Source organism: Microtus oregoni, unplaced genomic scaffold (assembly GCF_018167655.1).
Source record: "Microtus oregoni isolate MIOR12 unplaced genomic scaffold, Mior012 000016F_ref0000370, whole genome shotgun sequence".
In the NCBI taxonomy this organism is placed as follows: domain Eukaryota; kingdom Metazoa; phylum Chordata; class Mammalia; order Rodentia; family Cricetidae; genus Microtus; species Microtus oregoni.
Genome location: NW_024543075.1, coordinates 6,238,713 through 6,254,010, shown reverse-complemented (window position 1 = coordinate 6,254,010; position 15,298 = coordinate 6,238,713). Strand labels below are relative to the sequence as shown.

Genomic DNA, 15,298 nt, shown 5'->3' with positions numbered 1-15,298 from the left:
TTCAGGGCACTGTGAGCGGCCCACAGCTTCTTTCCTCTTTGACAGATTCTCTAGTGTCAAGGCGAAAGAAAACTTCTAAACCTTTTGTTACAGAGCCTTTTGGAAAACTCACTAATGGCACATTTCTGTCTATCTAGGAATTCTAGAGGAAACCAGATTCCTCTTAGCAAATGAAACCCAGATGGAATATTTTAGTGTTTCTTTAGAGGCCACAACAGTGGGGACATGTAGCTCAGTGCTCAGGATCCCCAGTCCAGTTCCCAGTGCAGAACTGTGTGCCCTTTCCCCAGCTCATCAGACGCCTCAGAATCCAACAAATCCAATAAACAGTGAGCATCTTATTCCTTTTTTTCTTGCAGGGGACAGCCAAATGACCCACACCTGAAACAACGGATGCTAAGGAGGAGGAATATGAAGGCAAGCCCGAAGTTACAGCAGTACTGCATCTCACTTCAGGCCTCCTCCTGTTCATCTTGCAGATAAATTAGTTTAAATAAAAAAAAAAGTTACCTTGGGAAAAAAAATCCTCTTAAAATGAGATACAAGAGCGCCACCCTGTGGTGATTCTCTTTCATCATCTCTGTCTATGTTTCCCACCACGGTCCGTATTTTCCTTCTAACAAGGTCACATGTATGAACACCTGTGGCAGCACATCACCCAGAAAGTGCATGTGACATCTGAAAAGGGGAGCCTCTCTGAGGCAACCCTGACACCCCAACCAAGGAAACTTGGTGAAGGTGGAGGGGTGCCTAACTGGAAGGTCCAGGGTAAGGGGTCTCAGAGAGGGTGATCCCACACACAGTCCTCAGAAGAGGCAGGTGCCAAGCTTCAGGGACAGCTTCTTCCTGGTTTAGGCCTGGTCTTTACCAGGAACCCTGGAAGTGCTGCGGCCCCGATCGCTGGTCACTGACCTGGAAGAATAGGGACAGATTCTAATGGAGAACAAGGGTTACTGGGAAGCCCTGAGCTGTTGCTGCTTCTGTGTCCTCTGCAATAGAGTGGGCCAGAACTTGATGCTGGTTGATATACTGGTGAAACCTGAGTGCCTAGCTGTCCCTCGAAGGTACCCCACTAACAACCAAGCCCACAAAGATGGACAAAGTCCAGAACAAAAAAGTTGACTGGTGGTAGTGGTTTTTTTTTTTTTTTTTGTCTTTTTGTTTTGGCAAAACAACATCATACTGTTTATTACAGGTGTTACAGGTGTGCCTTTTATCCCCACTGACAAAAATCACTTTGATTCTGCATTGCTACGCTGAGAATTAACATGTAATATAGTCATTAAACATAACAGCATCATTTTGGGGTCAGTAGTATTGTGCCCTTGTTGTTTCCCCAAGGTCTCAGCTTCATGAGTTAAAGTCTTGATGTCTCCCCAAGTTACTGGCTTACTCTTCTTCTTAGGACGCCTCCTCTTGATGAGTTTGTCATCTACCTTCGGTTGCTTCGTTTGTCCAGGGGTCTCTGGGGTGCTCTCCTGGTTGGATGCCTCAGGACGGGAAGAGCCACCTGGCACTTCGCTCGTTTTATCGGGGCCACCAGGCACTGGCGGAGTATCAGAAGGTCCTGAAGGTACTCGGTATGGATTATTTGGAGTAGAACAGGGTCCTGGTGTGGGATATGATCCTGCAGGGGCAGTATATGGTGCTGGTGGTCCCCAGGCTTCCGGTGGCACAGTACCCCATGGAACAGGCAGTGCTCCTGACACTGGAGGAAGAGCTGTGGGATGCTGCCCTCCCATTCCTGATGCCCAAAGTCCAGAAGACACAGATCCCCGTGGACCTAAAGAACCAGCTGCAGCTGGATCTGGGGGTGCACCATATGGCTTAGGTAGCTCTGGAAAGGGCATATTTGGTGTAGCATATGGCCCTGTGGGACCAGGGCCCCGTATAGCAGGGGCTGGATAAGGACCACTAGGTTGGGGACATGAGGGTCCAGGAGGAAGAAAGGATGCTGGGGTTCCTGGTGGTGGTCCAGTTGGAGGAATGGAGGGATATATTCCTGTTGGTGCTGGTCGAAAAGGCAAAGCAGAGGGTGCTGAACTTAGTGGGAGTCCAGACAGCACAGCTGGTGGCGCACTTAGGTTACTCCGAGGGCCAGAGCCTAGCCAGCCTTGAGGAGCAGGGCCAGCTTTTATGTTGCTCACATATGCCAACAAAAATTCATCTGACATTCTCCCAGCAGGACCTAAACCTGAAGCATGACGCATAGTGGCGATGAATCCGAAGAGACAGGCAATGGAGAAACGACCTGAGCAAGCTGACGCTTAAATCTGCTTCATAAAGGAAACTTTGTCCTAAACAAAACAAAACAAAACAAAACAACTGGTTGGTTAGATCCCATTTTGAACCTTTAGTTGTCTGGCTACTTTTCCAAAATGAAGAAAAGGCCTGGGAAAGGCTCAAGTGGTGGAGACTGGATGGCTGGGACAGAGAAAGGAGGGGCCAGGCTGTAGGGAATGGGGTAAGGACAACATCTACAGAGCAGGTATGGAGAGAGATGGTTCTAGAAATGTCTCCACTCTTAATTCTGGAAAATAGTCTTGTAAATTGATTTTAAAGACGTAACCTAGTAAAAATTCTAGTAGAGTGGAAATCCCCAAATTAAGAAAGAAGAACATTTACAAAAAAACTAATGTTGGCTTCTTCCTGACTGGTGAGACAGTAAATTATTTCTACTTGCGATCAGGAAGTACAAGACTGGGAGCCAATGTCACCACTCCTACTTGGCATCATAGAAGTCCCAGCTAATAGGAACTAAAAGAATACTGAAGGGAAAGAAAATGTAGGGAGATGAACAAAGGAAACAGTCTCTATTCCAATTATTCAGCTGTCTGTGTGGAAAGTTGCAACGAATGAACAACAGAAACACCTCCTGGAAGATATAAGTGATCACAGCCAGGCTGCATGAGTCACCACACAAAATCCCAAGCCTTCCTGTGTACCAGTCCTACAAGAGTGCAAAGCACCAAAAGGGTTAACATCAGAATTCCAGAATCATAAAGACAGCAAAATCGACACTACCTAACTTCAAATAAGGCTATATGGTGACAAAAGGTAAAACAGCATTATACTAAGTGAATAAAAACAATGGGATAGAATAGCTAGTCCAGAATTAGGATCACACAAGATCCTTTGATGAAGGAGCTAAGACATAGCAATGGTACAAAGAATGCCTATTTCACAAAAGGTGCTGAAATCGCCAGATGTCCACAGACCAAAGCAAGTAACTCAGCCAAATATGGACTCCTCTCACAAAAGTAGATCAAACAGATTACAGACCTAAAGGCCAGGCATAATAAACACAGAATACTTAAAAAGAAAAAAAAATAGACAAGACCTTTGTGACCTCAGGTTTGGCGATGAGTTTTTTAGACACAATACCAAAATCACAATTGTGGAAGAAAACTAAGCTGGAGTTCTCTAAAATGTAAAGCTTCCACTATGTGAAAACCTGTCAAAGACGGAAAGAAATGGTCGGGCTGTCCAAGAGACAAAATATACAGTGTATTGCCATTGTCCGTGATTATCACCACTCCCCAGGAGGGGAAGGTAAGCCCCTATTGATAAAGATACCATGCACTGAAGATAGCTGTTCAGAAAATAGGCCCAGAGATCCCTGACCTAGAACTGACCTAAATGCCCCCTCGTTGAGGGCTAGCTTTCATGGTACAAGAAGACACTGTGCAAGCTTCCAAAGGAGGGAGTTAACCAACAGTCCTACCCAGCTGTGACACTTATGAACCACATCGATGACCAGCAGGTCACAATAACCCTATGGGTACAATAGTGGCGCACAAACCTTGGCAGTAACCAGTAGCTCCCTAACTGGACTCATTCAAAGAGAAAGAAATGAGGCCTAGTACCGGAGACCTAGCCAACTACTCAAGTACCTGTGAAGCTATAGATATTTGAGGAGAATCTACAACCACAAATTTACTAAACCACCATAATCCCTAACAATAATCTAAACATGTCTGTTTTTATACCCAAAGATAAGTGTAGTCTTCAACCATCATCAAGGAAACTTCTGTTTGCAACAGAGTCCACTACAGAAAAGCACAACCAATCAAAATGCAGTTGTAGAGCCCAGTCCCAGTGAATACATGTACAAAACACTCCTGCACCTAAGGCTCAGAGAACATTGTAGAAGAGGGGGCAGAAAGACTGTAAGAACTAGATGATCAGGAAGTTAGTTGGCTGTAAGAGTGTGTCTTCTGGCAATATCAGAAGCTACATCCATAACGTTTCACCAACATGACTTCCCAAACATGAGTTGAAAAAGGACAGCACCAATGGACATGCCAAAGTGGACAGCCCACAAAGCCCCAACCCTACACAAAGAACTAGAGGCAGCTGAGGAAAGCTGGCAATGGGAGAGGTTGTCTTCCCTAGGGAAGGGCACACTAACTGGTTGTCTAGCGCCAAACGGTCAGCCCTGAAAACATATATGCAGGTAGCATCATATAATATTAGGAACATATATCTATACACATATATACATACAATAGCAATTATTTTAAAAGGAGGTCATAAACTTGAGGGAGAGTGGGAAAGGGTACATGGGAGGGTTTGAGGGAGAAGAGTTGCAATTATAATCTCAAAAATTAAATAAAATAATATCCCTGGTAAAGAGTTAGTGTCAACAACCACAAGGAACCCAGAGAAAGGAGGGTGGTTGATATACTGGCTTATTCAGCTACTCTAACAAATTGCCCATGACTTTCATGACTTTCAGCAACAGAAGTGTGCTCTTCCTCAGCTCAGGATATCAGACGTTCACAAGCAGCCTCACTGTGGGCTTGGCTAGCCTTCTTCCAGGAGGTTCTAAAGTCCTTCCTTCGGCCTTCTAGACAACTAGACTACATCACTGTGGTAGCACCGGGAGTCACCATCTCACCTGCTCCGCTGTTTTTCTCCCTTTGCCTCTACAATAAGATCACTTTCCAGGGTACCCGGGGTTACAGATAACCAGGTCATCATCTCAAGACCATCAACTTGGACTGGAGAGATGGCTCAACAGTTAACTGAACCCTGGCTGCTCAGGAACTAGACAGATGTGATACACAGATATAATGCAAACAAAATACCCATATGCATAATAAATAAATAATTTTTAAAAATCTCTCAGCTTGATTATATCCAAAACCTCATGTGCCAATGAGGTCGCACTCACAGTTCAGGGAATGGAAGCATTGATACATCAGCTTCAACAGACAGCACGGGAAAAGGGTTAGCCTATGAAGAAATGGCATATCAGATCACAAGGAGGCATAACGGGGCCTAAGGCTCCCTGGCTGGCTTCAATGTCTAGGTAAGGTTTAGAGGTGCTCTCACATTTCATGAGGAATCATGGGAAGTTTCAATAACAGTAGTATCAGACAGATACTGGGGTTGTGTTGTTGTTGTTTTGGTTTCCCAGTGTAACCTTGGCTGTCCTGGAACTCACTCTGTAGACCAGGCTGGCCTCAAACTCAGAAATCTGCCTACCTCTGCTGGGAGGAAAGATGTGTGCCACCACTTCCCAGCTTGATGCTGGGTTCTTACAGTGTCTCTTGCAGATGGTTGACAGAAAGGCTGAGGGGAGACAGGGATCACTAAAGAAAGGTCAGTCAGACATTCTAACTCAGAGAGAAGCTAGGGCAGAAGCTGCCAGATAGGCTCTGTCTCCCCAGAGAACCAGTGGGCTTGGCTTCTGCTTCTCAGCTCAAACCTGAGAGCAGGAACAGCTATTTGCTCAGACCAAGAGGCTTTGCCAACCTAATTTTCCTGCTTCAGCAGTACAGGGGACACTATGCCTTCCCCTCTAAGTTGAGACTTGATTTCCACATGAAAATAGTAATAAATCACAAGGAGTACAAGGGGCATGGTTTTCCAAGGACATGGGTTACGCTTATCAAAACCAGTTACAAACAAGACGCCTGGCTCAAGGACAGCTGGGTCTCCTTGTGAAGACCTAAGCCCAAAAGTCTCATCCTTGAACCAGACACAGAACAATCAGCCATGCCTCAGAGGCAGTCGCGGCATTTTCCCCGGAACCCCAAAGGGCAGAGACACGCTCTGCTTTGTGAGGATGACTGGGCCAGGTCATCTGTCAAGGATGACACACACACACCTGCCCTCCTTCCACTCACTTTTCTCTCCCTTTTCCTTCATCCCCCTCCCCCATCTCCAGCAGCAGGTGAGGGCCAAGGCCAAAGGTCAGGGTCAGGGTATGTCTATAGCTTAGATGCATCCTAACGACCTCACTGCCCCCTCAAAGGCTGATAAAAGGTTTCTGTCCAGGATCTTACAGTGGGTTTGCTAGTGTGTTCAGATTCTGCCAGCTTACAGGGGTAGGGCTCAGTTTCTGATCTTGAGGAATTTCTGTTCCCAGGATGTTTTTTGTGAAAACAGAATTCCAATCATCCACCCATCCATTACCTTGGTCTCTTCCAGGATTTCAAGGTGGCACTGAGCTGTTTCCTCTCTCTCGACCAGCAGAGGGCAGAAGTTCCCTGATGAGGAAAGCACCAGCTGCCAGCTTTGTGCTTAGGGAAGCTCCTCCAAGGGCTGGATCAGGCATCTGGTACTTCTATGGAGATACATACACATATACATACATACATGGACTGGGAACCCATAAATGATTCCCAACTCTCTGAAGCTCAATAACAAAATATCTCCCAATGAGGCCACAAATAAGGTTTACGTAGAATTTTAGTTTACTTTCTGGTGCCCTCCTACCTCCTTCTGCTAGGCTAGACCTGTTACTCCTAACTACTGATGATGGAGAAGCTAGTTCAGAGACGCTAGAGAGGCACTGGTGGCACACACTTGTGTGTTAGCATATACCTGTGTGGTGGTACACACCTGCAATCCCAGCATTGGAAAGAGAGAGGCAGGAAGGGTTGGGAGTTCAACAGCATCCAGGACTACAGAGTCCAAGGTCAGACTGGCCCAAGTGAGAGTAACAAGGAGGAGTGGGGGAGAAGCGTGAGTCTGGAGGAACAGAAGCTTCAATTCCCGACTTTGTTGGGATCCTAGCCTTGCCCACGAGGGAGACACTCTCTATATTCACCTAGTTCTTGCATGGGAGTGTGGTGGTGGGGATTGCTGCTTCAGCTGGACAGTCAGATTAGGGTAAATCCCAGGAGCTTCTGTCAAGTTCACAAGACCAAGTCTCTTGGGCATCCACTGTGTTAGTTCTAAAGGCTCAGAAGAAAGGGCATGGGGCCACCGTGGGGTTAAGTTTTGAAGAACACATTCTTGCATACCTGTCTCTTCCTTGTTCTGGATGGGTGGAAGACTCTGAGTCACTAGGCTTGGTGTGGGTTCTGTTCCTGATGGTGGCATGTTTCTCAAGGTGACTCATGGGTAGATGGCAGGTGCTTATATGAAGAGGGTGCCCTAAAAGGGCTTTCCACAGAGCAAGCAATCAGAGCTGAGGCAGAAGAGACAAGCCTGTGCACTGGGGCTCTCCTCAGAGCAGCCCTCACTCCCCACATTACATCAATCAAGCTGACATTTCCTCCCACGAGAAGATGAGACAACGCACATTGTTAAGGAGCTCTGATGTACAAAGAGCTTTTCCCAATATACAGGATTCCTAAGTTACTAAGATAAATGGGGGAAGATTTGACATTTATTGTGCATAATTTAAGTTCAAATAGGTTCCCAGTGAAGAAAAATTGCAAGTTGCTGAGCTGGGTCTGTGCCTTCAGCTCCATGCCTTCTGCTGCCATGCCAGGTCTGCACTGCGCTCAAGCTGCCTTGATCTTATAATTCAGAGAACTAAGCCATATTGCAGAATATTGGGAAGCTGTATTTTTATTTTTGAAATTAACTTATCCCCGTATGTGAATTTTTTCTTCAGAAAAGCACTTAAAATGAGCAAGTGTTTTCCTCTCACTTTAAAATACGGAATTCAAAAATTTTTTTTAAAAAATGCATCATACCGGCATTGGTGGCACATGCCTTTAATCCTAGCACTCGGGAGGCAGAGGCAAGCGGATCTCTGTGAGTTTGAGGCCAGCCTGGTCTACAAGAGCTAGTTCCAGGACAGGCTCCAAAGCTACAGAAAAACCCTGTCTCGAAAAAAAAAAAAAATGCATCAAATAGCTATCAGTTTAAAAAAAAAAAAAAACAACAACAAAAAACGCAGGTATCTATCAAATTTAGAGAGGAAAAGTTTTCCCAAGCCTCTAGGCCAGCTTCCCAGAGACCTGCTGTGCATGGATTCCATCAAGTGTGAGCTCTGCTCCTAATTCAGGGCCTGTTCTGTTGCTCCAAAATATGAACAGAGATGTACCTGAATACCCGTATATCAACTCAGGGTGAACAAACCAAGCTGCACCCTACTATATCAGCAAGGACAGGAGATCTCAGCACGTTGCTTCCCTTTCAGATATGGCAGGAACAGCACCATGGAGGGCAGCAGAGGGGACTGATGCACTGCCATAGGTTAACACCATGGCCTTGGGAGTTGCTGAGTTAATGCAGGTAAGAGGTAAGGCAAGAGCTTTCTACTGACACCAGGACTTATGGAACTTTGTGCTGAGTCTCCATTCCTAGGTAGGAAGCTAGGGTGTGGGGAGAGGTTAGCAGTAAGTGCCTGATTCATACTCCAAGCTCTTCAATGGCCTCTAACTTGCCAATGACATACATGTATAGATACCAGAACATCTTGAAAATCCAATGAGTACAGATTAGGTAATGTACCCGCTTCTGATTCCTTGGGTGACACCTAGAGATTCCAGAAGTGTCACTGGACTTTGGCCAAAAGCAATCTCAGGGATTCCAGGCAAGCAGACTGGCAACTGGGTTAACAACCCCAGCAGAGTATAATTGTCCCAGGGTTCCTGCCTCTCCCTGTCCCCAAGGCTTCTCTATGCTCACCCTTTCTCTTCTCCAGGTTCCTGACCAGCCCCAATGAGCTCCAAAGTCTGAATCAGGATGGTAGCTTAGACTGAAGCTGATGTAGGCATACAGCTGTGTGAGTCAACCAAGTTTCTACAGCCGTGATTAGGCCATGATTGACAGTACTACTTCTCCCACTGAATTCCTATTATCAGGGTTATCAAAAAGCCTTGGAAACAGAACCCTTTAAGAAACTGGAGACTCCTGCTAACCATGATCCTCCCTGCTTACCTGCTCTGGCTACCTGACTACCCAGAACAAGGACTCAGACCAAGGTAGCAGCAGCCCGGGTGTTTCATCCTCTACAAGACAGGTGTGCTGCAGGGGCCTGAACTTCCTCCTTCAGGTTCCATTTCCTGCAGCGGAACCTCTTGGAGGGTGTTCCCCTGCGTGTGCGTGTGTGGGTGGAGCCAGTTCCTTATGTCTCCATGCTGTTCCCCAAGGGAGACAGTCTCATCTGAATGACACCTACTCCACTCCTACTTCAGACACTGAACTTTCCATGCCTAAAGTTAGATACACGCACCCCCTCTGTCCTCTCATTCCTTCCTCAACCCCTATCACCCATCAAGCTCACTGATGTGTCGCCCCCCGCCCCATCCATAGCCTCAGCACCTACCTTTCTGGCTAAAGCCCATATCTCCACTCTTTGCTGAGCTCCCGTGGACTCCCTCCTGTCCCACTCCTTACACGAGACAGATACAGCTCAAAGACGGCCTGCTCCTGATGGACTCTGAGCTCCTGTGCACAGAACTGCATCAGTCTCACTCAACAAAGTATTTGTTCCATTCACTACTTACAGCTGCTGTGGAGACATTAAGACCAGAGAAGGCAGGGGCTAGAGCACAGTAACTTAAAGTCTCTAAGGTATGACCCACAGTTCTCATGAGGGCAGGACCAACTGAGAGAGGAGAACAACAGAGACAAGAGAAGGAAGTGGGGATAGAATGGGGGTGAGGAACAAAGGCAGGTACCATCCTACTCCATATTAAAGTAAGCAATCAAAAATGATGAGGCTGGAGATGGCTCAGGGGTTAAGAGCACTTGCTGCTCTTCCATAGGTCCTGACTTGGTTCCCAGCACCCACATCAGGCAAATCATAACTTCCTGTAACTCCAAAACCGAGGATCCAACTCTTCTGGCCTTAGCACAGACATACATACATTAAAAAAAAAATTATATTTGAGGCTGGGCGGGGTGCTGGTGCAAGCCTTTAATCCCAGAACTCAGGAGGCAGAGGCAGGAGGATCTCTGGGAGTTCGAGGCCAGCCTGATCTATAGAGTCAGTTTCAGGACAGTCAGGACTGTTACACACAGAAACCCTGTCTCAAAAAACAAAAACAAAAAAATTATTAAATTTGGCCTTTTATGTTGACACACAGGGTAGAGGAGGGAGCCTCAACTGAGAAAATGCCTCCAAAAGATCCGGCTGTAGGCAAGCCTGTTGGATATTTTCTTAATTAGTGATTGATGGAGAAGGGTCCAGCACATTGTGGGTGGGGCCACCTCTGGGTTGGTGATACTGGGTTCTACAAGGAAGCAGGCTGAGCAAGCCATGATGAGCAAGTCAATGCGCAACATCCCTCCATGACCTCTACATCAGCTCTTGCTTTCAAGTTCCTACCTGTTTGAGTTTCTGCCATGACTTCCTTTAATGATGAGCTATAATGCGGAAGTTAAGTCAAGTAACCCCACCCGAACTTGCTTTTGGTCATGGTGTTTCATCACAGCAATAGTAACCCTAAGATAGTGGTTCAAGTCTTTAAACCCAACACCCGGGAGGCAAAGGCAGAGGAGTCTCTTGAGTTTGAGGCCAACCTTGTCTAGAGAGTTCCAGGACAACCTGGTAAGGCCCTGTCTCAAACAAAGAAAAAATTTCAATTAATTTGCCATTTATTTATTTATTTATTTTGGTTTTTCGAGACAGGGTTTCTCTGTGGCTTTAGAGCCTGTCCTGGAACTAGCTCTGTAGACCAGGCTGGTCTCGAACTCACAGAGATCTGCCTGTCTCTGCCTCCCCAGTGCTGGGATTTAAGGCTTGCGCCACGCCACCATCACCTGGCTTAATTTGCCTTTTAAAAAAGAAAATAAAACGATCAAAGTCAAACCCATCCAAAGTCACTGTAAGGAGTCTAACCCCATTGACAGCAGCAACACAGAGGTCAAACTGTGACCCAATACTTCAAAACAAACCACAAGAGCTAGTTCAGCACTAAAATCTGCTCTTCAACATCTAGTGATCTGTGACTACACCAATGGTCACAGTGCAGCTATGCAGAGGGGACTGAGATCTGGGTAAGGACAGTCCATTTAAGAGGGGAGGAAGCTGAGGTTCTGAGATGTGATCTTCACAGAGTCTGTCTGGTATCTAAATCTCCGCTGTCACAGTGCTGGATCCAAGATAGAGCTTGAGCTGGGGAGGGATGCACAGAGCAGCAAGAGCCTGCTCTCCAGATTCTTCAGATAGAACGTGCAGAAGCTGTGTGTGCCAGCTGCAGAAACGGACTGACACCCACTCTTCCCTACTGCACTTCAGTGATGTCAGGCTGGTAGCAATGAGGGTGGTAGAGATGGCTATCTCCTCCTGATACTCGCCCTCCCCTTGAGCCTTCTCCTCCTTCTTCTTTATACTCAAGAGTTCATTTCACAATACACACTGCCCATCATTAATTATGAGGGCAGCTACCTACAAGTCTGCCCATTCTGTCTACCATTCTTCATAAAGATGCTGGCCAGGCCTGACAGTAGTGGTGCAGGCCTTTAATCTCAGCACTGAGAAGGTAGAGGCAGGTGGATCTCTGAGTTCGAGGCCAGCCTGGACTACAGAGTGAGTTCCAGGACAGCCAGGGCTGTTAAAGAGAGAAATCTTGTCTCAGGAAAAAAGATAAATAAATAAAAATAAAAAACAAACAAACAAAAAAAAACAGAACAAAAGATGCAGCCCAGGGCACACGGACACACATCTGACAGTGGGAGCCATTTTAACTTTTGCATGTTTTAAACATGCAGCTACAATTTGGCAGAATGGAATGTTTCACAACCCTGGTGTTACTTGAAATATCCATGCTCTACATGGAGTCCGAATACATTTAACTTAGGCCCCAAATCCACAAGCAGTCTCCTTCCAAGGCTTGGAATTCCTTCCTCATTCCCTTTGGCTGCCCAGGGTCAGCTCCTCCCCAGCATGTCCTCCCAGGGTTATACGTGTGCTCTTAACAATCCTGAAGCTCTGGGGTGTCACCTGCCACTATTCCCACACCTTCAATGCCCACGTCTCCCCTCTTATTCTTTCTTCTCCAATTGTCTCACACACCCAGACACCTGCAGCTCATTTCATCCTCCTACTTACCGCAGACAGTTTCTTTCAGAAGCAACCCTAGGTGTTGTGACGGTAGGCTCTGTTCCATCATGACTCTCCCTAACTTACAGCCAGAGTCAGCCATTTCATCAGAATCCACCTCCTGAAAATGGCTTCCTGTTCTGTCCCCCTGCCCCTACCTCCTTGCCTCCACTACTATGACTAGCCTTCCTCGGCCATTTGCCCCGGTTTCTTGCTGCTCCTTAAATATATCAGAAGCTAGGTGTGGTGGAGGCCAGCCTCAGGTTACATGACAAGACCCCAACCAATGTGCATATGTGTGTGTGTGTGTGTGTGAGAGAGAGAGGGGGGGGAGGGAGGAGGGAGGGTGAGAGGGGAGGAGAAGGAGGAGGGGAGGGAGGGAGAGAGACTGAGATTGCATAAGGATAAATTCAAAGAACGAAAGAAGAAAAGGTCAGGGTGGACCTGCGTGTGCACTGGCTGTTCCCACTTTTAGCAGCTGCCTAAGTCTTTGCAGGGCTTGCACTCTTGTCTCCTCCAATTGCTTGCTCTCTTAAGACGCCAGCTCTCCTGTTCCTATATCCTTTCCCTCCTTCGCTACTGTATTTCTCTGTGCTCTACCTGACTGTCCCCATGTTTTCGTATTGTCTCTTCTCCACTGAGGAGTAAGCTTCACCAGGACGAACGAATCAACTCTACACAAGCAGCATTCCAGGCAAGACAGAGAGAACAGGCAAGAGCCTGCTAAAAAGGCAGATGAGCATTTGTGGAGAATGCTCTGACTTGGAACAACTGCCCTCTAGTGGTGCAATACGCCCACTGCCAACCTCACAGTATCTATGAAAATTGATTTGGAATACGTCAAGCCCACCAACGAATAACCCTTCTGTATGCTAGAAAAACACACCCACAAATAAAGCAAAAGACGACAACGGCTCCATGGGGCTATACTGCGAGATCAAGGAACCTCTGAAGGTGCACTCTCATGCTAACGGTGCGCAAAAGCTAAGAAAGATCCTGGGGCAAGAGAGCGTGGGAGATGGGCAAAATTACGCACTCAGGTGCTGGGCTCCAGATGCTGAAGATTCAGAGGCCCCGCCTGCCCACGGCCGAGCGCTCTCTATTGGCAGATTCACGGAGGTACTGCGTTCCCGTTGGTTCAGCAGTGGGAAGGGTCCGGGCCTACGAGCAGCGAGTCCAGCCGGCCGCAGAAGCCAAGTCTGAAGCTCTTAAAGACGCAGGGGTGTCGCGTCCTGGCCCTTAACACAATTCGAGAAGGCCGCCTGTACCTGTCGGCGGACTATTCCAAGACACTCTTTCCACGGCCCGCAGCGGCTACGCGGTTCCAGGCTCGAGACGGCTCGCGCAGACGCAGTCGGCGCACGGTGCGCCCCCGGCAGCCCCCGCGGCACTGGCCGTCGGAGGAGGCGGAGGGGGATGACGTCATCCAGCGGGGCGACGGGCATTGGGCGCCATTTTGAAAAGGGAAAAAAATTCCCTCCCCGGCGGCGGCGGGAGCGGCGGCGGGAGCGGCGGCGGCGGCCGGGTCTGAGCGCTCGGAGCGCCTCGGTCGGCCGCGCTCGGCTGGGCGCGTCCCGCCCGCTCCATGGCAGGTAAGGGCCGTGCGCGAGCGGGCGGGTGGACGGACGGTGGTGGGACGGGGCGGGGCCGGCCTGACGGGCGCGCTCTGTTGCAGGAGCCGGAGGAGGCGGCTGCCCGGCGGGCGGCAACGACTTCCAGTGGTGCTTCTCGCAAGTGAAGGGCGCTGTCGACGAGGACGTGGCGGAAGGTGAGGTCCGACCGAGACCCGGGCGCAAGGTCACTCTCGGCCGCCGGCCCGGATGCGGCGGCCTTTGCCCGCCTGGCCGGCGCTGTCCTGGGAGACCCTCGGCCGGCCGGCGGCTGAAGAAAGGGAGGGGCGGCCGTGGGGAGCCGGCTGGGGATGCCTGCGTGGGGAGAAACTGCAGTGGAGGCCCGCCTCGCGGGTCTGTTGGGGAGACGGCACCGGACGCTAGTCTCGGGAGGCTGTGGGGAGATGGCCGTGGACGCCGACCTCGGGGGTCAGTGGGCAGATGGCCGTGGAGGCCAGCCTCGGAAGGCTGTGGGGAATCCGAGGAGGTAAGGCGGGAGACACAGATCAAGGCATGCGGGGTAAGGTAGGCTTGTGGCCACAGGTCTCTGGAGTCTAGGGTGTACAACTGTCTTGATTGCAGGCCCCCAGAGACTGTAGAGAGACAGGGCTGTAGACGCTGAGATTGAGCTAGGAGCTGGTACTATAGGATGAGATGAGGCCCAATGGGGGGGGGGGGGCCGGTAATGGTCCTTAGTCTTGAGGCCCTGTGGGGTGAATCAGGTCTCAGACACTGATGTAGGGGCCCATGTAGTATAAAAGGGGACCATGGACTCTGTTTTCCTTGACGCTTGTACAGGGAAAAGGAGATCCAGGCAGGGTTATTGGTCTCTGGGCCTCTTCGGTGTGAGCCTGGACTCTGAGACACTGGCTGCTCCGGTGCTCTCCCCGGTGGCCTAGGTGTGCCAGGCTGCCCGATCCTGTCTCGGGCCAGATAGACACTGGTCTTGAGCAAGAGGGACTTACCTGGCCATGAGGTCTCCTGAAGCTCTGCAGTAGTGGCGTTCCACTGCTCAGTGTTTTCTCTTCCTCCGCTGCTCTTTCAAAGTCACTTCCCCAGACTGCATTCTGCTTTTTGTTTTAGTTTGGTTTGAGTTTGTTTGGTTGAGAAAAAAGTTCTTGGTGCTATAGCCCAGGCCTTGAACTCCAAGGCAATCCTGTCTGCCCCCATCCTGCCCAAGTGCTGGGATTTCTCAAGCATATACTTTTCTCCTCTGCGATATTATTTGTTTATATTGTGTGTTTGTGGGTGTGTTCCTGACCCTACACAGGTTGAGGTTAAAGGACAACTTGTCAAGAGTTGATTCTTAACCAGGTGAGTCCCAGGTGACTTTACCTGCTCAGCCGTCATACCATCCTCTCCTCCCCACTTACTCCTTCAAATTTACTTGTTTTCTGTTTTGTTTTTGTTTGTTTTTTGAGACAGGGTTTCAAGTAGCCCAAATTAACCT

General features: G+C 48.7%; 2 protein-coding genes across 17 annotated transcripts in view; one reads left to right on the top strand and one right to left on the bottom strand.

The window, feature by feature from the left end:
- Window positions 1–1,140: 1,140 nt before the first annotated feature.
- On the bottom strand, window positions 1,141–15,002 carry LOC121457508 (MAPK-interacting and spindle-stabilizing protein-like). Of its 15 annotated transcripts, none has more exons than XM_041666262.1 (6): window positions 13,275–13,577; window positions 9,518–9,703; window positions 7,257–7,423; window positions 6,424–6,574; window positions 5,177–5,238; window positions 1,141–2,297 (listed from the first exon to the last, which is right to left on the bottom strand). In XM_041666262.1, the coding sequence occupies exon 6, from the start codon at window positions 2,208–2,210 to the stop codon at window positions 1,233–1,235; it is 978 nt and encodes a 325-aa protein (XP_041522196.1). In that variant the 5' UTR covers window positions 2,211–2,297; window positions 5,177–5,238; window positions 6,424–6,574; window positions 7,257–7,423; window positions 9,518–9,703; window positions 13,275–13,577; the 3' UTR covers window positions 1,141–1,232. The 15 variants fall into 15 exon arrangements, with proteins under 15 accessions (XP_041522196.1, XP_041522197.1, XP_041522201.1 ...); XM_041666263.1 differs by having other exon boundaries at window positions 9,518–9,700; XM_041666267.1 differs by lacking the exons at window positions 9,518–9,703; window positions 13,275–13,577 and adding an exon at window positions 14,814–15,002.
- Window positions 13,596–15,298, top strand: part of Ppp2r2d (protein phosphatase 2 regulatory subunit Bdelta) — a 30,460-nt gene continuing 28,757 nt past the window's right edge. Inside the window, exons 1-2 of one of the 2 annotated variants that reach the window (XM_041666257.1) lie at window positions 13,596–13,830; window positions 13,914–14,006. In XM_041666257.1, the coding sequence (XP_041522191.1) occupies window positions 13,824–13,830; window positions 13,914–14,006 (100 nt within the window). In that variant the 5' untranslated portion in view covers window positions 13,596–13,823. Of the gene's footprint in view, window positions 13,831–13,913; window positions 14,007–14,253; window positions 14,336–15,298 lie in introns of those variants that run through there. The other variant, XM_041666258.1, reaches the window with a different exon arrangement.